The sequence below is a fragment of the Porites lutea genome, chromosome 4, assembly GCF_958299795.1.
Source record: "Porites lutea chromosome 4, jaPorLute2.1, whole genome shotgun sequence".
NCBI classification, from domain to species: Eukaryota; Metazoa; Cnidaria; class Anthozoa; order Scleractinia; family Poritidae; genus Porites; species Porites lutea.
Window position 1 is genome coordinate 41,234,321 of NC_133204.1, and position 22,369 is coordinate 41,256,689.

The following is a 22,369-nucleotide window of genomic DNA, read 5'->3' on the forward strand; positions in this document are numbered from 1 at the left end:
ATTCAAATTCCAAAGAACTCACAAAAAAAGTCTGGGTTACCTGTGTTCTCGCCTGTGTTCTACCTAGCCCACCCTTTAATTAACAATTATTCCTCGAGTACGAATGGGCTCTGAGTCAATATCCCATGCCAAGAGGCCAAAGACATTCATAGCTTCGAAAACGTCTCAACCGTACTTACAGTTGCTCATGAGATCAGTTACGATCCCAAGCGATAGAGATTCTGAGTGATAATTGGATCCTTTACCAATAAATGAGGCACCTCCTTCCCTCCGTAACCCTCCACGATAGAAGTTTTATATCAGGCCCAATTTTAGCAGCTCTCTCATGCATTAAATCTCTTCTATAACTGCATGGGCTAATTTTATCTACCGAAACGAAAATAGACCAATGGAGGATCCTGGGGAGGGGCCCAGGGGGCCCGGTCCCCCTTATCTCAGGGTCTGGATACCCCCCCACCCCCCCTTATCTGAAGGTCGTAGACTGCCCGAACGCAGGTTATGATAGCGGATACAGTAAGCCATTGGGTGGAAAATTAAAGGTACACTGGCTCCAGGGCAAGTAACGCCTACAGGCTTCAGTTGCCCAAAGGCATCTGGATAGCGTTTCGATCTAGTTTAGTGGATAATAAAGGCAATTAGTGTTGTTTTAAAAACTCAGACATTGGAGAGTGTTTCATCCAACGAGAGAAGCTCTCCAGCTTTTGAAAAGTTGGGGCCTGGACTTGAGAGTAGGCGAGGATTCAAGCATCCGATATATCAGCTAGCGACAGAAGTGAAACGTACGTAAATACTTATTTGACTGACGCCACCAAACTACTTGACTATTGCAATTTTTTTCTGCAATGTATCGCTTCCATGTCAATCAATTTTGATTGGCATATTTTACCATATTCATAATTTTAGGTTTATATTTAAAATATTCTTTAAAGGATAAGCCGGTACATCGAAGTATACATGCTTATGCTCTCACGCAACTGAAAATTTTGGGGTTAAGGGGGTTTATCTTTCATGATGATCACAGAAAAACAAGGAAAGAGTTTAAGCAATTCGGACAAAGCACAAACATATATCTGGCGGGAAAATACACACGCGCACGCGCACGGACACCTTTGGCGCGAAAATATACAAATCATATATTCGAGTCAAAAGATGGCACAACAAGTATGAAATATTTATTTCAATCAGATTAAAACACTACTGTTGTTTAAACGATTCGCTTGTTATCAAATCGTACTGCATTACAGACTAGTAAAGTAGAGTAACGAACTTTTGGGACACGCTGCAAACCCGAAATCTTTATCATCCTTTGCTTATCTTCATAGTAGTATAGTTCGCCATTCTCACTTTGATTCTCATGGTTTCTGACCCCATCTGAGAATTTTCAAGAATAATGGAAGCGTTCCCGTGACACGAGAATCCAGCCAAGTTTCTTTGTCGCAGCTTCGACCATCAGGCAACGGAATCAATCACCCTTTTCTTTCCTGCGCAGAGACTTCTGGCAGGGAGGTTGGGGAAAGGGAAAACAAAGCGCGCGAGGAACGATGGGAAGGATAGGTTCCCGTGTTGTCCCTCTTCCCATCGTCCCTCGCGCTCTAGCGTGGGTAAATGAAGTATTGTATTGTATTGTATTGCAACTGAGCTGCGTTTAATTTAATACACATGTTAAATTCAACGATATATATTATTAAACCTTTGCTTGTAATAATTTAACAGTGGTTAATATATATTTTACTTCTTGGCGCGTCTTTCAAGGATTTCGACCACTGGTTCGAACCCTGCTAGCCGTAAGATTAAAACTCCGTTTACGTCCAGGCGGGAGATTAACTTGATGAGTGATCATTATACTCCTTTATCCTTGACTTTTTTTAAAATTGGACCCGCATTGAGGACACATGAGGGTGACCATCTTAGTGAAACCGTGCGTCTTCAAGACCCAGTAGAAGTTGCACTCCGACTGGCGATATACAAGTATACTGCGTTAGCCAAAAGCTCCACATCAGATGTTCATAATTAGCCTAATTTAGCAACAGAACGGGAACGTCAGTTGACGACGAGGCGCGCAAATCAAACAACTGGCTTGACCAATCGCACAGTGGCAAATTATAGCAGAAGGCGCAGCTGTAGCCATTGCTTTGCTGTGTTGCCAAAGCTCTTTGTCACCCACTCACAATCAGTATATGCTAACTCAAAGCTCTGTGATACCGAACAAGTTCGTTTTAGAAGCCTCCCACGTGACATTTTGCAGGCTAAACTGACTGTTCCTGCTGCTCAAGCTGGACTGGCTTCCGGTTCTGTTATTGCGCATACTCCGTCGACTGGAATTCTATGAAGAAAAAGGAGGAGTCAGTAAGGAAAATTAACCACAAAGAGTAGAACTACGACAATTGATTACTACCCAAAACCTATGACAAGCTCCAGAGAAAAGCGCGAGAAAATTTCTGCTCTCGCCCTTAAACTGCACCTATGTCTCGAAGCAACTTTGAGCACCTTTCCCCATCCTTGCATTGTCAAAATTCTATAGGTCTAACGAGTAGCTTTTTTTTTCTTTGACGTCTTGTTTGGTCGTTTTTTACACTAACATGGAGCAGGTAACAAGCTAGTAGGTACACAGTGAATGATTAAACTGTCCACAGTTACATTCACAAGTAAGGACTGCACATGACTTGCGGCGAATGAAACGGTAGAGCATACACAAGAACGTTTAAAAGAGAAAACCAATCTACTCAATTCTGTTTTGCATTAGTTCAAAACTGAGATTAGTGATTAGACCTTTTAGTATAAAACTGTCGCGTTTGTGGGTGAGTCAAGTGCTTCTAAAATTTCACTTGCCTTTTCTTTTCTAGCAGTGTTTCTCTTGCTTATGGTGCCAACTGGAAAAAGTCGTGCAAAGATATGGTACCACTGAGAATGCGTCCTCAAGTCTGTCGAGATACTGTGCGGTAGTACTCCACGTTTTGTAACTGCGACAAGTTTTCTGTTACTGCCAAGAATTTGCCTCACTCAGAGACTATCTCGTGAAATAAAGTCTTTCCTCATTAAGTAAAACATAAAAAAAAACAGTAGTAGTCGTACCATGTACCAGGTATTGGTTTTGCTTGATTCAGTTGCTTTGAAATGGCGACTGGCCAACACTGGCGATCATACTTGGCTAGACAAATGTAGTGCTCGTCTAAGAGTTGAAACTTCACCGAATGTTTTGGCCACTTAAGAAGCTCTGAATGTTATTAGTTCAGTTATTTGACGTTAGTAAGGTGCCATAAAAAAAGAAAATCAACGCCATATGCCCGTGCGTCAATGTGCTGCCGGTAGAGACGGTCAGGGCGGTGTTCATGGCACAGGATGCTGCTAAGACCATGACAGCAATTTTCTCCCTAGATCTGTTAGATTCTGTTAACTTCTGCGAATTCAAAACAGCAGTCCGCACAATCGAGTCTCTCGTTTAGTGTCACGCTAATAAAGTAACGCAACGCCAGTGCTGTCACTGACTTATGACCAACGTGACACATTAGAAACCTTGACTTGTGAATATAACTAGGATTCATACGAGTCACGTGCACTAGCAAACCACGTCTTGAGTCAATTTACAGCTACGCCTTTTGGTAAAAATACGGATAACGCAAATCAATAAATAACAATCAAGAGCTCCACGAGTAAAATTTTAATCAATTAAACTTCTTCAATATAAGGAAACGTCTAAAATTCGTAGTCTTGGTTTGTTACTTATAATAGGATCTACAGCCTCAATCTCAACGACATCAGAGGTAACATTTCTCTTTCAAATAAAGTACATGCACATGGCTGTATTGCCTTCTTGATTCCCCCGCTTAAATTCATTAAATTTAACAGGTTTTACTGATATATCCTAACTTTAATTCTCTTTTTATGAAATTGTCTGCCAAATATTAATCATGCTACGCGTTTAGAGGGTTGCCCCGCCCTGTACAGTGAGACATCTACGTCTTAAAATTTTAACGCTTAATATTAAGAGCCCCTTAAACATGTTACATGCATCCGCCAAAGGATGAATGATATTGATTAAAATCTTATATCTATCTACAAAACTATCATTAAAGACAAAAGTGAGCACGCGTTGGTCTTAAAGAAAGGGTTTAAGCTCGGCCAAGTCGGATCACGTAAACGCCATTTATAATGGTTCCAAATAATACCTTAATATCTATACTGGTCGAGTAAAGTCTTACGGTACTGTTAGATCCACTAATCAAAGTTCAAAAGTTTGTCATAAAAATGGTTAATAAAGCCTGATTCCTAAGAAGTTGCCAATGCACTTTCATGCAAACGAGTTCACTCCATTCTTTACTGCTTTGCAGCAAACTTGCAAGCCATTCGGCTTCGCACTATTTAAAATAAAGACATAATCCGCTCTCTCTAATACGACAGCTACGTCAGCATTGTAAAGAGTTTAAAAAAAGTGTATTGTTACCGCACAAGTGCGCGCATGATTAATTGTTACCAAAGAGTTTTACCGCCTTTTTATAAGATCAACTGGCGCACGACAACGATTACCGGTCGTTTCGATACAACTTTATTCAGTCGAGTTGTAAGTAGTTTCACGAACTTGACTTAAACAACGGAGGATATTCAAGCAAAACATTTTTCTTATTCACGCGCAAACTATACTTGAGGTGATCCAAATTTTGTGTGCAATTTCAAGGCTTGAGTTCGTATGGAAACGACCGGTTTCCACGACAACTAACGTTTTTCACCTTTGTCTTCCGCTGTACATAACTAAACAAAAGTTAAAGTGACCTGATGTTCGTTTGGATGGTGTTTCCAAATGGGCGAGCCACCGGGCTTGGCAGCCATTACAAGTGCGTCCACATCTCCATTGATTGGCCGAAACGTTGACACTGTATTGTAACCGCTGTCGGTAACCCTACGCCGTCTTATACTCCCGTCCAAAGAGTCGTCGGGTGAGGAAAGAACGGTCTCAGAGCGAAAAACCATTCGACTGTCCGGAGGCTTAAACCGTAAAACATCCAGGTTATGTCCATCGCTCTTTCGCTGGTCTAGCCAGCGAGCATCATCGTTCACAACGCGCTGGTGGTTCATGTCCGCTCGCATCAGTGACGGACTGTGTCCTCCGCGAGGCGGATTCCGCGGAATTTCGATTATCGTTGCCACCGAAGCTTGGCTTTGGTGTTCCGTAGGAGTTCCCATGAAAGTGGAAACCGAAGTCTCACTCCGATACATATTAGCTGAAGGCGAATGAGATAAATTCGTCGGAACGCCACGAAGAGGGGAAATTTCCGGAGAGGCAGGAGAGGGTGGTCTCTCCATGGGAACGTGGATAATCTTATCTTTCTCCTTGTTTTTTCTCGCACGCGCAGACGCAGTTTGGTAGACGCCTCGTTTTAGTGATGCGCCAGGAGGGAGTGATGGGAACTCCTCTTTGGAAGGCGCCGGCGGAGTGTCCAGTCCCAGACGTTTCAACTCGAACATGGTGGCCTGGAGCATATCTATTACTTCGTCGTCATCGTACGGGTAAGAATGCATTCTCTCTTGTAAGAACTGTACAACTTCTTCTAGCCCCATTTTGACGAAAATTTCTAGCAAAAGAAAAAACACCAATAAGAATAGTTAGAGAAACACTGACTTGGTCTAATATTTTACAAGCATTTCCTGAAAGCTGTATCACCGCGAAATGTAATGACAATCGTCAATCTAATACTAATTGTAAATGTAATGAACGCTATATCAAAATGCAAAAGATTTTAGATTTTTCAGAAACTTTTCGGAAAATTTTGTACTTCCAGTGAATTCACTCTTGTTTAGAAACTTCTGTAATTTATGGTCGTTTAGATAGCGCTTGTTATTTGCCAAAGAAAGGAAACAAAATTAAAACGTACTTCGGTGCATTTTCATTATGTTGTACGCCATTGCAGTAAGAAGTCTGTCTCCTTCCAGCATAAATATGTCCCATAATCTTAGCGTCAAGGTAAACGGCGTCTAACAACAAAACAGAACAACACTATTAGATCCTGCAAGGAATAACATCCAAAAGATTGTCTACACATTTTAATCAAGTCCACAAATCAAGTCCTCAAAGCAAAAATTGCAGAAAATTCTAATGGCGACTGTTGAATTCTCTCTCGACAGCACCGAACAAAAGTTTGCGACCCTCTCCGGAAACCAACTTTCGATCACTCCAAGAGTTTAATAGGTCTAAAAATAACTGGTGAAATTCACATATCCCAAGGGCTAGACTGGGCGTCCCCCCCCCCCTCCCCCTGTCAAATTTTTCTCGATTTTTCTATCTTTTGAGAAAAAAAAAAAATCTGTTTTGGACATTAAACTTTAAATTTTCGAGGGGTAAAATACGCTTGGCTGAGGAAGGAAATAAACTGGGATTCGACTCTACAACAAAAAATAAAAGTGCAAAGTACATACTTGGTGGTGGAAAATTAGCGAGATATTGTGATTTGTCTCAATGCTTTACTCAACTTATCTCCAACAATGTAATAGAAAAATTGCTATTGGTTGTTACTTGAATTTCCATAACATAATTATCAATACGAGAACACAAACAAGCTTAGGTTGCACCTTTATAGCACGTCACTTACACTGATCCCTTTGATCTGATACTAAATAAGCAAAAGCTCACCCTGTCAAGGAAACATTGCATGAACCATTTTAGAGTGTACAAAGTGGAATGGCATCCTTCTTTTTCCTGAAACAAAAGACAGACCAAATACAAGATAAGACAAGCAGAATGAAAGTAAGGATTTTGCATTGTAAAGAACAGTTGAACCTCTCTATAATGGTCAACTTTGGGACAGAAGAAAATGCCCATTGTAGAGAGGAGGCCGTTGGTGGAGAGTCGATGGTACAAAAATGAGCATGTTTTATTTTATTATTTTATTAGCTTTGCCCTGAAGAATACAAAAAAAAAAAAAAACACTGTAGATATGCAAACAAAATATTAGGGCAGGGACACCCCAACAGCTAAAGCCAATTACTGCAGACCCAAGCAACATGCTAGACTGCGAGCAGTCTCATATTTTTCTTTGCAAAGCTACTTCATGCATAACCCATGCACGTGAGTGGAACAATAATTTCAAACATCTGGACCTATAGAATGAAAACATTCACAAATGACTCTCACTCATAATTTTATTGACTTTTTACCAATGCAATAAACTACTAGCTTCGCCAAGTCTCTCCATAGCTCAGCAGGCAAGAATTCCCGGGCATGAGGAATGAAAGGGGCCTTAATTTCACAACATTCTATCTCTCTTGTTTCTGGACTACAATAACAAACTAGAAATAACACTTACTGTGAAACTCACAAAACCGTGAACACCAGAAATATTTATGGATTGTTATTGTGTTGCGAGAAATTAGCCAATAAGGCACGAGATAACTAAAGCACAAAGAGCAACAGTAATTAGTTTGTGGTTTGAGGTTTGCTTGCGCCTCCTAAACTTTATTATAATTGGCCAGTACACAATCAACATCCCTGAAAATTTTTAGGTGTTCACGGTTTTCTGAGAATGACAGTAAGTTGGTGGAAATAGATCAGGTTGAAAAGTATGGGGAAGGGATTGGGGGAGTCCAGGAGCCTTCCCCAGGAAAATGTTAACTTTGTGAAGGGGTGCTGCAAGGACTGCAAACCACAGTTTGGTTTATTTGACTGACCTGGGATAGAATTTCAGCCAAGAGGAATACACCTCATAATTTTTATATCTACATTTCCTTTATTTTATAACATGTCTGTTCTGTTCACTGTTGTTGCTTGTGGTCTAGTTTTCTCACCCCTAATTGGCTTTTTTTCTGCAACACAATATCATTCCAGTCGGGTGATCACAGAATAGCCAGTCTGACAGAAAACTTACCAAATTTTTAAAAAGTCTAGACAACAACTTCTTTAAAATCCTATCATGGTGCTCTTGAAATCTGAGCAGCTTGGGAAAACCAGGCACAAAAAATCCTGCAAAAGAATAAAATATCTATAGAGCCATGTCACTACATAATGTCAAACGAGCATACACTGTAAGCTTTGGTCCATAACGATAAATTAAATTATTATGACATTAAATTAAATTAATCAAATTAAATTATCTAACTTAAATTAATAAATTAAATTAAATGGATTACGGACTTGAGCAATGACATGGTCATTGCAACAGGTCACAATGTCCTTACCATGCATAGCATGTTTTTTATCAGTGAGAAGTGCTGACAATGCCCAGAAAGCATCCTAGTAGAAACAAAACAAATAAAATTTGTTACTGGTAAATCAGAGAGCAGTTCTGCAAAATGCCACCTTTGATTCTAAGCTACTCTCATTAATATTATGTTGAATCGACAATTGAACATTGTAAACATTCTCAGGACCAAGACATTTTCTGAATTTAAATCATGCAAATAAATAGGGCTTAAGTAACCCTAAGTTGTTATAAAGAAATAATTAGTCTCAATTCATATTTGATTCCTATTTTACAAACTGGAAGGAAAAATCTACAGTAAATTACAAGATATACATGTCCCTTTTAACCCTTTAACCGGCAAATTTTGGGGGGAAATTTTGCGTGAAGATATGCTACCAACTCCTACTCTATAAATCCACCATTAAAAGTCACTCAAACTTGTTTTCCTTTGCTCAGACATTTATCTTCAGAATTGCCGTAATTGATCCACATTGAACGTCAGTTGAAGAGAATCACACCCAGTGCAGTTCCTCAACACTCCACAGATGACAAAAACTGGTACTTTACAGCCAAAAAAATTAATAGATTTGATGCAACCTACGGCTAAAATCCACTCGCAAGTCGAAGTGAAGTAACAACAACTACTGCATGTAAAAAGCAATGAAACAGTCCAGGGGCCAAATCACTGAACTGTAGAGAGTGATTACCCAAAGAGGGTCCTTTCGTACATTTTTACATATGATCACTGGTTAAAAGGTTAAAATGAACCTTATTTACACTATTATTACAACCCCTTCAGTCCTGATAGTACTTGAGTAAAAATTCAAAATAGCATAAATTCCCCCGGGGGCTTATTTATTTCAAGCCCATTTAAGGGAGGGGTGGGGGGGGCTTAATAGAGACAGGGCACTTATTTGAGATGGTGGGTTTATTAAAGTTAGAAAAGATAAAGGCCTAGAACACAAAGTGGAAAAGCTCAAGTACAAGAAGGTTGGAGGTCATGCAGCCAAGGAATTAAATTTAATTTTGATTTGGCCTAGGTTGATTCTTAATTTCCTTCGTCTCCTAGCCCTAAATCATAAATAATTAGGGCTTAGAAAAAAAGCAAATAGATCAACCTACGTTAAATAATATTAACCTGAACATCATTTTGACCAGTAACACATACAATGACAACAAAAAATATACAAAAAATTCAACATAGCTACTTTCGGGACAATGATTGAGATGGGAGATTTCAGTTCAGTTCCTGTTGAACAAAAATCAATTTTCCACTTGTTACATTCCTTTTGTATGTGAGCTAGCTCACCTCTTCATTTAAGTACATAAGAAGCAAAGCTGCTATTCCACTCATGCCTTGACAATATCCCACCTCCTACAAGTGAACAAGAAATACAATGCATCTACACGGTTTCACTACAAATACATGAGGTTCTTTTCGTTCTGGGCCCAGTTCAAAAGGTGGATGATGCTATCCAACATTTGAACAACTGGGGCCTGAACTGTATATCTAAGGGCTAGATAAAAAAATATATATATTTCAAGACTGTGCCCCCTCTTATTAAGGGTCTAAGTGAACAGGCCACATCTTACTTGAAGATCTGAATCCGCCACTATTAGCTACCCCTAAACTTGCTAATGATGGAATTAGGCACCCTTTTAAAATAAGGGAAAACAAGATGAAGAGTGTGTAATTTTTCTGTGAAAAGGCAGCAGAAAAGAAGCTTTTCTTATCCTAGAGTCTTTGAATTAGAAATAAATGATATTTATGTCAACATAGGAATCGTCTGCTTTTAGAACATCAAACAGTGCATGTTTTAGTTCTTTTGTGGAGGGTTTTTTAGTCTTTTGGTATTTCATCAATACCTTATTCCATGTACAAGTATTCATCCTACTAGCTTAAGTTAATTACACACAACATAAAAACTTACCACATTATACATAGAGTAGGCTGCAAGAACATGAAACAATGCTTGCTGCCTAAAATTTCAAAAAATTCATAATACAAAGTTACAGTGGTGTTAAAGTTCTATCAAGTTTGACAAAAGATTCTACAAGGATGGGGAACAGATTCCAAGAAATATAACTTATGAAGGAACCAAGTAGCATTCATCAGTACAGCTGGAATAGACAGTTTAGATCTTGTTTTAGTATCTTATCCTGTACATTTATCTTAAGGTGTGATTATTTAAGATCAAGAAGAAATCAGTAGAGAACTGCTCAACACATGAGTTTTACTTCTACATTTTGAAAATAAAATGTGGATTTTTTTTAGAATTTTTACTTTGATACCCCAAGATTGGAAGCAAATGCTGACTTACTTGATTCCATATCTGTCCCTAAACATGATGTGATCTCTGTAGGTTCTGTTCACATCAAGGTCAATCTGCCGAATGTCTGGAGACTGTGTCCTTGCAATTCTTTTCATAGACTACAAAGCAGAACAATAATGTGAAGGAGATATTATGCAATATCATGAAATTATAATAAATTACTAATAGAAATATGACTGGTCTAGATAGCAGCAACAATATAGATAGTCGTATAAACATAACAACTTTCTTTAATTTTCCAGACATGTTTCGACGGTACATCCGTCATCTTCAGTGTTACATATTTTGAAATCGCCGTTGAATTTAAAGCGCGCGCGATCTTACAAAGTTCGTTACATTGCGTTGTCAATATTGCGTACTAAAACAAAGTTAAATGAGTGACGCTTAGTTCTTTACAGGGAGAGAGTCAGGTTAATGTGTTTCACCTGCTGGTTGAGATTTTGCCTTTTCCACTCTGAACGGGATGCAACCCTTTTCTTCAATTACATCAACAATCAACACCCCAATATACGCTTTACAATGGAGCGGGAAACTGACCATGTTCTACCTTTCCTAGATGTTCTAATCAACAACACTGACCCACACCAAAGTGCAACCACCGTTTACCGAAAAAAGACTTTCACAGGTCTGCTCACTAGTTATCTGAGTTTTTGCCCCTTTACCTACAAATTGGGGTTAATCAAAACCTTGATTCATAGAACTTTTAAGATAAACAACACTTGGATGGGGTTCCATACTGACCTTCAAAAATCGTCTGTCATTCTGCGGAGGAATCTCTTCCCTGAAAACCTTATCAACAAATATATTTCTAAATATATTCAGACAGCAGTCAAGGGAGGGAAAACACAGCCCTATTCAGGAGTCGAGCCCCAGGAAACGCCTAAGTTCTTCTTCAAAATCCCTTACGTTGGGCACTTCTCAGTCACGGCACAGAGGAGTATACGCAAACTTGCTAACCGGTTATGTAAACCTATTGATTTAAGGTTAGTCTTTACTACTTTCAAAGTCAGGAATCTTTTTAATGTGAAAGATGCTGTCCCTGAGGGGCTACGCACGCGTGTGGTCTATAAATTTTCGTGTGCAAGTTGTAATGCTTGTTATGTTGGTGAAACCTGCCGACACTTCTCCACACGAGTGCGCGAGCACTTACTTTCAGACAGGTCTTCGAACGTTTTTAAACATCTGCAGGGTTCAGAGTTTTGTAGAGCATCCTGCACACCGGATTGCTTCGAGATCCTGGACTCTGCAGCCACTAAGTACCAAGTGAAGCTTAAGGAATCCATGTTCATAAAATGGGAGAAGCCCGATCTCAACCAGCAGGTGAAACACATTAACCTGACTCTCTCCCTGTAAAGAACTAAGCGTCACTCATTTAACTTTGTTTTAGTACGCAATATTGACAACGCAATGTAACGAACTTTGTAAGATCGCGCGCGCTTTAAATTCAACGGCGATTTCAAAATATGTAACACTGAAGATGACGGATGTACCGTCGAAACATGTCTGGAAAATTAAAGAAACTTGTTATGTTTATACGACTAAATATGACTGGCAAATAAGACAACCCAAACTGAAGTTTTGTAACCTTCTTGTAGAAATAACTACAGAATGCTTTTTAATCACATTCTGGGCAAAGATTGGCATTGGGAGGAAAGATAAGGAAAATGAAGTCAAAATCAAGGAACTTGCAAGAAGTATACAACAGGCGAGAGAGCCTACGAACTTATTGTAAAACAAATTAAAAATTCGTTAAAATACAAAAAAAACGAATTATCACTTCAACAATGGTTACAGGTGTATGTTAGAGTTATGTATTCGCTAGTTACTTGTCTGCGCCAGGTTGTAGTTATACACATGCACATTAAAAAGCTGCAGTGCTTGTGAGTGGACAGCCATGTTGAAACTTGTGTGTTTGATGTTGTGTGTTTCATCTAGTTAAATCTGTTTGTGTTTAAAACCAGCAACTGGTTTCTCCATATTTAACTGTTAGGGTTCAAGCTTTTCCTTTGCTCACAGGAGCCAAACCAAATACATGTACAGCATACATGTACATTAGACAATATTAAGGAATTTTGGTTGTAAAGTCCTAAAAATGTTATTCAGATCTATATTAATACAATAATGTAGTAACATACCTCATAGACTGTAGTTTTGTTTGGAATCCTATCAATGCCCAGAAGCTTCCTCCAAGTTTCCCCTCGCATAGAGTTTGGGATGCCTTTATAGACTCGTCTTCTTAGCTATAACAGAACACATAAGTTCTTACAAGACGATACATACATGTATGGACTAGTTCTTCTTCCACAACAATGCTTTTCATGAAGTATTAAATTTTTGAAAGGCAACATACATGTATATTTCTACTATTATCACATGTAGTAAATGTTTTACATTGACGGGTCAAATTTGACTTCAGGTTAAAATTTTTTAACCTAGGTTAATTCTCTGTTTCCTTTGTCTCTAGGTCAAGGCCTAGCAATTTTAGGCAACAGACCAGTGTTCTTAATAGAATTTGGCACAGTCGTTGCTCTGCTACTTACAGGCGTAACACATGGCATGTACCTACTGGAAAATTTTGATTTCAGATGCTCAGAAATGCTTTGTAACGGCCATGTTTTAGCACGTGGAAAGATGACATCTGCAAGAGGCCTGGGCTCAAATGTACAAAATATAGCAGCCATATTTCGGAGACGTTGTGAAGTGTAGTGATTGTACACTCTTTGGTCTGCTGACAGGATATTCATTTTGAAAAACTGAACAAAGGTACATTGCCAAGCGACTACTGTAACAGTCAATAATTATTTTACAAAGTCATTTACTTGTTCTCTTATTTGCATTTGATAGATGAATTGATTGATTGGTCAAAGAACTGTGACAGCTGTAACACTTACTTTCGGCACTGGTGACAGGTGTTAGCGATGACGGGTTCCATTGAGAACCCTGCAGACATAACCTATATCATGTACATGTAGTAGAAGGAAACTCTCTTCACCTTTTCTCCACGAATATACTTGTCCCAGTTCTTAACCATCTTCACCCATTTTTGTGTTCTCTCTCTTTCCAGTGCAAGAAGCTATTGGGAAATGATAAGAAATCAACAAGTTCATATCATCTAAACTACATGCACCTGTAATGTACTGTTTCCCTGTGACTGTAAAGTTGGGCATACATAGAAAACATTGTACAGCATCGGACCACTGCACACTACAGACCATCATCATATTTTCAATGAGATTGGGCATGAGCAAAGAGGCAATGTGAATGAAAGTACAGTGTATAACAATGTTTAAAATGTTAAAACCTTTCAGCTCCATGCATCACACATAGAAATGAAGTAAAGACTCAAATAAGAAAATGTCAGGGAAATGTTGATTTTGGGATATATTAGGTACTTGTATGTACATGCAGTGTTAAACATGGACTATTAGCAGTTTAATGGCAATTTTTCTTTTCTCTTTACAGAACTTGGATTTCACACTAAACCAGAACTATGGTCCAAGCATTTACCCCAACCATCCAAACAACATAGCAGCTAAAAGAAGAAACCATTAAATGTATGACTTTCCTAAAGAAAGAAAGCAAGTAATACAATCATTGTGTTTTACTTTTTTACGTATTGCCAAAAAATAAACAAGTAGCTGGAGTGGCAAGGTAACTACTGTACATGCCATGGTACTTGAAAGAATAATTGACCTCTTTACTCACATAACTGTATCTCACAGCTACAAAGTAAGAAGTCAATAATCAAACTCAAATCCTAGTGAAAAACAAGACACTAATAAGTTGATAGCTATTGCATAGGTACCTTTTCATCTCTTTCTTCATTGAGCTGGTTTTTGCTGGAGAAAAAGACAAAAGGTAAGAGAGAATTTACATCAGATCAACAGCCACTTAAAGTCTAGGTTCTGAGGCTCTTTGAGGATAATACAAAACTTGATTAGGCCTGTTAAACAATTTGACCAAAAAAGAAACTCTGTGAGAACTTTAAAAGCAACTCAAAAGGCTTTCCAACTTCTCAGGAACTGCATACAAAGAAACACAGTTGTTGACATGAAACATTAAGGAGCTCTGACAAACTTGTTTGTAAGTGTTCCTGTGTTCTAATGGCCACACGGGGCATCATCACGGCTGCATGGACCAAATGGAATCTGACAGTGAATTGTTGGCTTTCAAGGAGAGGAGCAAACTGGAGTTAACTGTAGAAAAAGTCCTTGGAGCAAGGGCAAGGATCTAACAGCAAACTGACCCCACAAATAGTATTGATGGTGGGGCTTGATCTTGGACCACACTGATGGCAGCTGCCTATGTGCTGACTCGCTACCGTACATGTATCAACTTAGTTCCCCATAAAGATGAACATTATTATTACTAACAGTGGAGCCTCGATATAACGAAGGCCAAGGGGACTGGCAAAATTTGTTTACCATTTGTTATATCAAGGTTCTTTTTCATATAACTATTATTCTCAGGCGAAGAATATAGTTTATTATACCAAGGACTTTTTTATACAGAGTTTCATTATATCAAGGTTCAACTGTAAAAGTTCTAGAAACCAGGTGCCCAGCAATGTCCACAATGACCTAACTTACTGGAGAAAACCATATCTGTCAGTCACTTTGTAAACAAAGAAGTTTGCATCTTCCCAGTCATCTATTTCGGCATTTTCATCATATCCCTAAAATAATAATACAAAATACTCTATTACAATAATAAACAGACAGAAAAGCATAAAAGTGGTAATAAAAACACTAAAAATTTTGACGTACACTTGCTGTAACTTTGACAGCAAAACCAAAAGCTGTCAGAAAATTTACAGGTCATGAATGTGAGCAACCACCAAGAGCACTAAAAAAAATAATAGACACTGAAATGCAAGGGGAAAACAACCTTAGAAATGAAAAAAAACCCCTATAGTATACAGTGTCATTCACCTGTTCAAATTGTCAAAATTCTATAAATTTGTACAAAATAATAATATAGAAATTAATAATATGTATGATACTCACTCTGTCATATTTTGTCACTATATTACGTCTTGTCTTTTCATAATCTTCATCTATTTCAGAGGAAAAACCTGAAGAACAGAAAAAATATATCAGACAAAATCACAGGACAAGGATGAAATAACAATGATTTACATTTCATGGGCAGGCTTTGGTTACAAGGTAACTATGGGCAGAGTGTCTGCATTGACTAACATGAAAAAAACATTTCTAGAGAAGCGTTGTGGTTAGGCCTCAAAATGGAATCTTCCCCCACCAAATTAGTGATAAAAAGGAAAACAAAATGGAAAGGATCATGACAACATCTAATGTACATAAAAACAAAATTGCACTTTCCAAATTAAGTGTTATTGAATAAAATGCTCTCTTGGGTATCTAATTATTATTGATGTAACTCTTAAATTATCTTTAAAAAAAGTATGTTAAAACATATCATCTTCCACTCAAACTAATGTGCTCATAATCATTATTTCTACAAATTGGTATTCATAATTCTTATATTTTATCTACAGTGTATAGCTATTTTTACATTATAACACTATAGTTTAGTTTAGTTTTCAACAATCTTTTCATTTTCTATGCATTTACATAAAAATCACAACAATCTTGCAGTACATGAAATTATAGGGACCTGTATTATACATACATACACTGTTTACAGGTAGCCATTGCGACTCCTGAAGGAGGATCATGAGGTTATCCTTACATTAAGATCGTTCCCTACAGATAACCCACCCATCCCAGGAAACGTTGGCCACACCACTGGGGTCTATGTCCCCTACTCTCGAGCAGTGGTGTGGGTTATTTAACACCCCACAAGAATCAGATAAGTGAAAGAGCTGTGAGATGGGACCTACGGTTTTTCATCCTTATCCAAGAAGACTAGAAAGGACAACCGTTCGCAGATGTCATTTCAAAGGCAGCACTTTCTTCTCAGTTATTTAAAGACCCTGAGTGTTGGTCAGGTGGCAGTATTTTATGCTGCAATAGAGCTGATCATCTATTATTTAGCAAACATAAAGAGAAGTGCGATAAGAGACAGAAAGACTTGATCATGATGGGCCAAAAAAGGATACTTACAAGCAGGGTTCGCAAATACGCCAAAATTGTTCAGATGACTCCACGGAGGTTACGGAGGGAGTCACTTCGACTCCAGAAATTTTCGGTAACGAACAGGGAGCCACTTCGACTCCAGAAATTTGCGGTAACAAGCACAGTTTTGTCCTTACCTTTTTCACATCAAATACAATTCACGTTAATTGTAACAAGGTAAACCTTAATTAAATCATCGAAATTAAAGAATTATACTGCACGACAAAACAGGAAGAGGGTAAATTACGATCAAAGTTTACTCGATGACCGCCATCATGGATTTGAGCTTTCCAGGTCAGCGGACCGCCACAGCTACTTCGTGTATCCCTCACGATAAGTGTATACATGCCAGGACCGCGTGCTGGAAAGTCTGAAAATGGCTTTTTTTGTTGTGGTACTTGACTCCAAATATTCCAAAATGACTCCAAAATTTGTGAAGCAGAAGTCACACTGACTCCACTCATCAATAAAATTTGCAAACCCTGCTTACAAGTTAGAAATCAGCACCTAAGATTTATCCACCAAAATATACTCTCAAACATATTATGAGTACTTTATGCATGTGATGTCCACTGCTGCTATATATACATATTATTGTATTATTTGAGTTCCATCATAAAAAAGGTTTTTTCGGCTTCACGTCCATCACCATCAACCATTTGGATTTAATTCTACATCCGAGGACTACTAGGCTTGAGGTTTGCACAAATAAAACCAACACCTTACTAGCCCATTGCAATAAGTAAAATTAAAAATCTTTTCTAACCCTACAAGCTATCGAGAATGAAACATCCTGTATAAAGTAGCCCAAGGCATTAAACTTACACTGCATAAATCATGACTTGTAAACTATGGTTACAGGGATGTAAAAACCATGTTTTCAAAGTTTTGAAGTAGACGGCTGAGTTGTCAAACTAAGCAGCCACTCCAGGGATATTTTATTTAAAAAACGCCATCCGTAAAGAAATGCCAAGCAGAGTAGCTGGCTGATACAAACCAAGTAGGCGACAATTTTCGCGGACAGCTGGCTACTTTTAATAACCCTGCAGGCTTGTTTATTAGACAAGCTGGCATTTTTATTTAACAGCACATTCAAAATTACCCCTTCTTTGTTTTTCTAGAGCATTTTGAGCATGGTAAGCTTCCTATAAGTTGGTAAAATTAGCCGCCAGCCCACTTTTATTGACATCCCTGTGGTTATGGGTTTTTTTCCATGAATGAAGAACTGCACACCTATTTTTCATACATGTACATGTGATTAGCTTGATAAAGAAAAGAAGCTGCCTAACAAGTTTTTCTTAAGGAGATAGAAGTGATCATACACCAAGAAGTGAGAAAGGAAGTATTATGATAATAACATTACTAATGTAGGCAAATTCCATTTTTAATTGTACTGTATCACAAGATCAGAGATGCATTACAGAATGTGTGTATGCACGTTACAGTTTATCGATCAAGTTTTGAATTAAGGAATGGACCTTTCTAACCACCAATAATTTACACACATGTACTGATATCATTTTCAACTAATGACGACAACAGTAGGAGAAAACAATTTACAGGCATCCCATATTAAAGTGAGATCATGTATTAAACTAAATTTATCACATAAGATAGGAATCATGCAGATAACATCTGCACATAAAGTGTAATTCCTTCAAACGATAATTCTTAAAACAATATTAGTTCAAGACAATATAAGATGATAATTAAATTTGAGTTAAGACTTAATTGGCACCAATATTTTGCCACTGTCGCCTTCATTTCTCCGGATAGTTTACATGGTAGCCTCTTGAATTTAACCCTGGGAAAGATAAACAACTCCGAGTACAAAGCCTTTTCTTCTTTACACTGGCTTTTGAAATCAGACCCTTGAAGTTTAAATCATGAGGTGACACTATTACATACACGAAGAGTGTCAAAAATCAAATAAGACAGCAAAATATGCGGATTTCTATATTTTAGTTCCATACATCACATTCGTGTAACATTTAATATTTTTTACATTCCCAGTGGCGGGTATATCAAACAAAATAGAATTGAAAGAAACTAGAAGAATGATGCCTGCTTTTACTAGAGTTGAAAGGCTTCCAGCGGCAAAATTTGGCAATACTCACGTGGACACTTCGGACGTACTTCTCAAGTATGAAGTAAGATAGCTGTTTACAATGATTTCATAAGCTAAGCGATGCGAAACGCAAACGACCTTATTCAAGCCAGCTAGACAGATTTATTGATTTAACATCGTCGCTACTAGTGGATTAACGTAAGAATGGCGATAAAACCCTTTACTATGATAACATGTTAGGTTGAATTCTAAGCATTTTTCCTATTTCCTAATAAAATTAGCGTCTTCGAACGTACAAACACGTATGCATGTTAACGCATAGAGTAAAAAAAAATCGTAATAGACTGCAACACGGTTTAATCTAGCCTTACTAAAATGGCAGTGTTTTATAACGCACTTAAATAGACTTGGCCCTTCTTCCGCTAGCTGAATGTCAGTTTTATACCGAGTGGATATTTTCAACACACTTCATACAGAGGCGATCGACTGATAACTTAACGTTTCACACAAGGAAACTTACTCATTTTGACGGTCCTGGACTGAATTTACGAACTCCGGGTGTTACTGAGGTGTGGAAGCGGGTCCAAGCAAACAATTTAAGTTCATAAGGCTCCTGTTATTGAGCTGAACAACCAGTTTCCTCTAAGCTTTTCGTAGTAGGGTGTTGTGAGACTGAAACATCAAACCTTTAGGGAAATAAGCCAGAAATCCAGCCCAATCGATGCTCGATCAATAGCTACAGCCAAGAAAATCTCTGTAAACGTGATTACTTCATATAGCGAGCATTTCTCAAACCAAAAAGACTCATTCACGAGTTGTAAATGGAGAAGAAACCTCCCCCTCTTTCGACACAAATTTCAATGTATTTGCATTGCAAGTGCATCCTGCTACACTTCGAATGCGCATGATCGATGTGTTGGCGCCTCGTTCCCACGAGGCATCTCGCTCCCCCAGTAGCCCCAGGAGGACAAACACGGGGCTGTCCTCCCCTTTTTGAAACATGTTAACAGCAAGAACAAACAAGTGGACTGCCCCATAACCACCTCAACAAAACGATGTCAACTCAGAGAATCATAAAACGGCAAACAGATATATATTTTTAACAAATTTGCCCTATACAAACCTTCTTCAGCCTCTGAAGAAGGTTGGTTTTCCAATCAAAATATTGGGCAAATTCAAAAAATATATATTCATGACATTTTTTGTTTAGTTCTTTTGTTTACTTTTTCATCGCCCTGCCGTAAGGATCAGTTTGCCGTTTTATGATTTTCTACAAGTCATTATTGTACTGATCCAGGGCCGAGTTGTTCAAAGCTGGATTAAGATAACCCAGGGTAAGTGCGAGATTTGAATTCAGATTTGAAAGCTTAAAAAGCAGTTCAGTTTTAATTCTTTTTGTGTACAAGTTGATGATTGGAAGCTCTAAAAATAACAGAGAAAATTATCCGAGAAAATGCTTTTGAACACAAGAAGGAGAAACCCGGGTTAAATTTAACCCCGGGTTAAGCGGTTATCGGCCTTCGAACAACTGGGCCCAGGTCTACAACTGGTAGATCCGGCACCACTCAACGGTTTGCCGCTGCGGACTTGCTGATAGGCTTTTGTACATTATGCTTTTGCTTCCCCACTAAAATGCTCCACCTTAATGCTCCATTTTTCCCACTAAAATGCTCTCCAAAAAAGTCACTAAAATGCTCGGATATATAATGCTCATAATACAAACGGTTCTTTAAATTAATTTTAAAGTTTACACTTACAAAAACGTGCAAGTGTTGCAAGTAACAACGACAACGTGTAAAAGTTCATAAATACAGCCAAAAGAAACAGCTGTATTAGGTTTTTTTGTGAATTTTGAGTTTTAGTCCTAATTTTCTTTAAAAAAAGCAGGAGCTCATGGGGCATGGGTTCCTGAAAAAAGTTAATTTCTATTTTATTTTCTCGGAAAAAATTAATTTTCCGAGAAAAATGCCACTAAAATGCTCGAATAATGCTCAATGCTTTTGCCTCACTAAAATGCTCGAAAAAATGCTAGCATAATGTACAAAAGCCTACTTGCTGATATTTTCTGGCGGATCACTCTCTTGCGCGCGGAGCGAGCGCAGCGGAGCACTATGGGTAAGAAAATTTGTTTCTCTGTGCATCCAAGAAATTTTGGTTGTGACGTAATCGTCCTCCCGTCCGTCCGTCCGCCCATTCATGTAAGGTGAGGTAAATTTAGCATTTCAAGCACCGCGCTCGTTTCGGCGGTAAATCACATGACCGCCCGGACTTTTGGAGAGAAAACAACAACAACAACAACAACAACAAAGCCAAGTCTTTTTTTCGACTAGATTTTAATGTCTACATTGACGTGGAAAAAAGGAAAGAGCTCAAGCGAGAAACAAAAAACAACGGAGACCAATTTCGTTGGACGAAAAGCATGAAACTTATATAGCGGTGGTGAGAAAATGAGAAATGATAGCGACTACCAAGGTGAAAATGAGCGGCATTGAACAGGAACACAAACGTATAACATTTCCTTCACAAAACGTGTAACTAGGAAGTTAAAAGAAGTTTCACGTTTTAGTAGTAGACGACAACGGAAAGAAAATGTTCAAAAAAGTGTGCTGCACGTGCAAAGTAATTTTTTTGCTAATTAGAAAAAGTGTTCTGCACGTGCAAAGTTGTTTTGTTGCTAGCTAGATCTATTGTTCTTAATTTTACGGTTCTCGTTGTAATCACCGTTTCTTAAGCATTACTCGATTTTATATTCTCTTTGAGCAAACACTAATTTTAAAGAGAGCTTCGCTTTTAGCCCTGTCTATATATAAATATATAATTTCTAACTCAGGCACCCGGTGCCAACTTTTGTGCCCGAACACAAGGTCTCGACCTTGTGTTAGAGGACCGGCACCGGGCCCAAATTTTAGCGTGGGAAAAAAAGGGTGCGTTCACATCAGTCCAGCAAGTAGCATACTTAGACACCGTGCCAGGTCATCAAGTATGAACGCTACCTTATTTGTCTCGACAATTTAATATTCGGCTGGGAAAATGACGTCAGAGATTTGACAACAAATAGACCAATTTCTATATAAATTAGTATTCGTATTTAGCTATGTGGGGGGTGGGGGGGGGGGGGTAAATCAAAAGAAATGCATTATTTATTGCTGAGCTTTTTCATGGTGTATTAATAGGGAATGAGTACATTGTAGCTCATTCTCTCTTGATCTTGGGTGTATATATTGACAGTATCCAAATTCGCAAATAAGACCGTTTTGAAATGAAAGTCCAAGAGCTGAAGAGAGAATAAAATTCAGTGGTAGCTTCTTGGCTGGGAGCCGTACGACAGTTCTCCCACGCCATGCGCGTTCCTGTGTTTGACTCCACTTTGCCAAGCTGCCGCTTCAATTTAGGTCGAAAAAGCTATCCATAGATACCACTGCCCGGTTTATATGGCTGTACCGTTGTGCAATTCAGGTACTTGCCAGGTCCAAATCTCGTTCCTAAAAGCTGTGGGGCCAGCACCAAAGGATGAGGAAAACGTACTGCTCTGGGCACGAGAGGTTGACAAGGCCATGGCGGGCTGGAGCTCCCGACGACAGAGCTCATCGGAAGTGTAAGATCTGAGGTTGCGCTCTTTCAATTGCTCGTGACGATCGGTAATCAGTAATTAATAGTGATCCACCTTCCCCGAATGTCATGTGAGCGCAGTTTCCAGCTAACAGC

At 38.6% G+C, this 22,369-nt stretch overlaps 1 protein-coding gene across 1 annotated transcript; it reads right to left on the reverse strand.

Moving 5' to 3' along the window:
* Positions 1 to 1,150: 1,150 nt before the first annotated feature.
* Positions 1,151 to 19,546, reverse strand: LOC140933613 (USP6 N-terminal-like protein). Its single transcript, XM_073383218.1, has 15 exons — positions 19,185 to 19,546; positions 15,508 to 15,575; positions 15,091 to 15,176; positions 14,307 to 14,340; positions 13,494 to 13,574; positions 12,637 to 12,741; positions 10,490 to 10,599; positions 10,100 to 10,148; positions 9,478 to 9,543; positions 8,164 to 8,218; positions 7,854 to 7,948; positions 6,623 to 6,688; positions 5,868 to 5,967; positions 4,768 to 5,567; positions 1,151 to 2,323 (listed from the first exon to the last, which is right to left on the reverse strand). The coding sequence occupies exons 1-15, from the start codon at positions 19,186 to 19,188 to the stop codon at positions 2,186 to 2,188; spliced, it is 1,857 nt and encodes a 618-aa protein (XP_073239319.1). The 5' UTR covers positions 19,189 to 19,546; the 3' UTR covers positions 1,151 to 2,185.
* Between the last annotated feature and the right edge of the window lie 2,823 nt (positions 19,547 to 22,369).

Coding starts and splice junctions, on each gene's coding strand:
- LOC140933613 (XM_073383218.1), bottom strand. Junction 10,149..10,489: donor AGGGACAGATATGGAATCAA/GTAAGTCAGCAT, acceptor TTGAAATTTTAG/GCAGCAAGCATTGTTTCATG. Junction 6,689..7,853: donor CTAGACTTTTTAAAAATTTG/GTAAGTTTTCTG, acceptor CTTTTGTTTCAG/GAAAAAGAAGGATGCCATTC.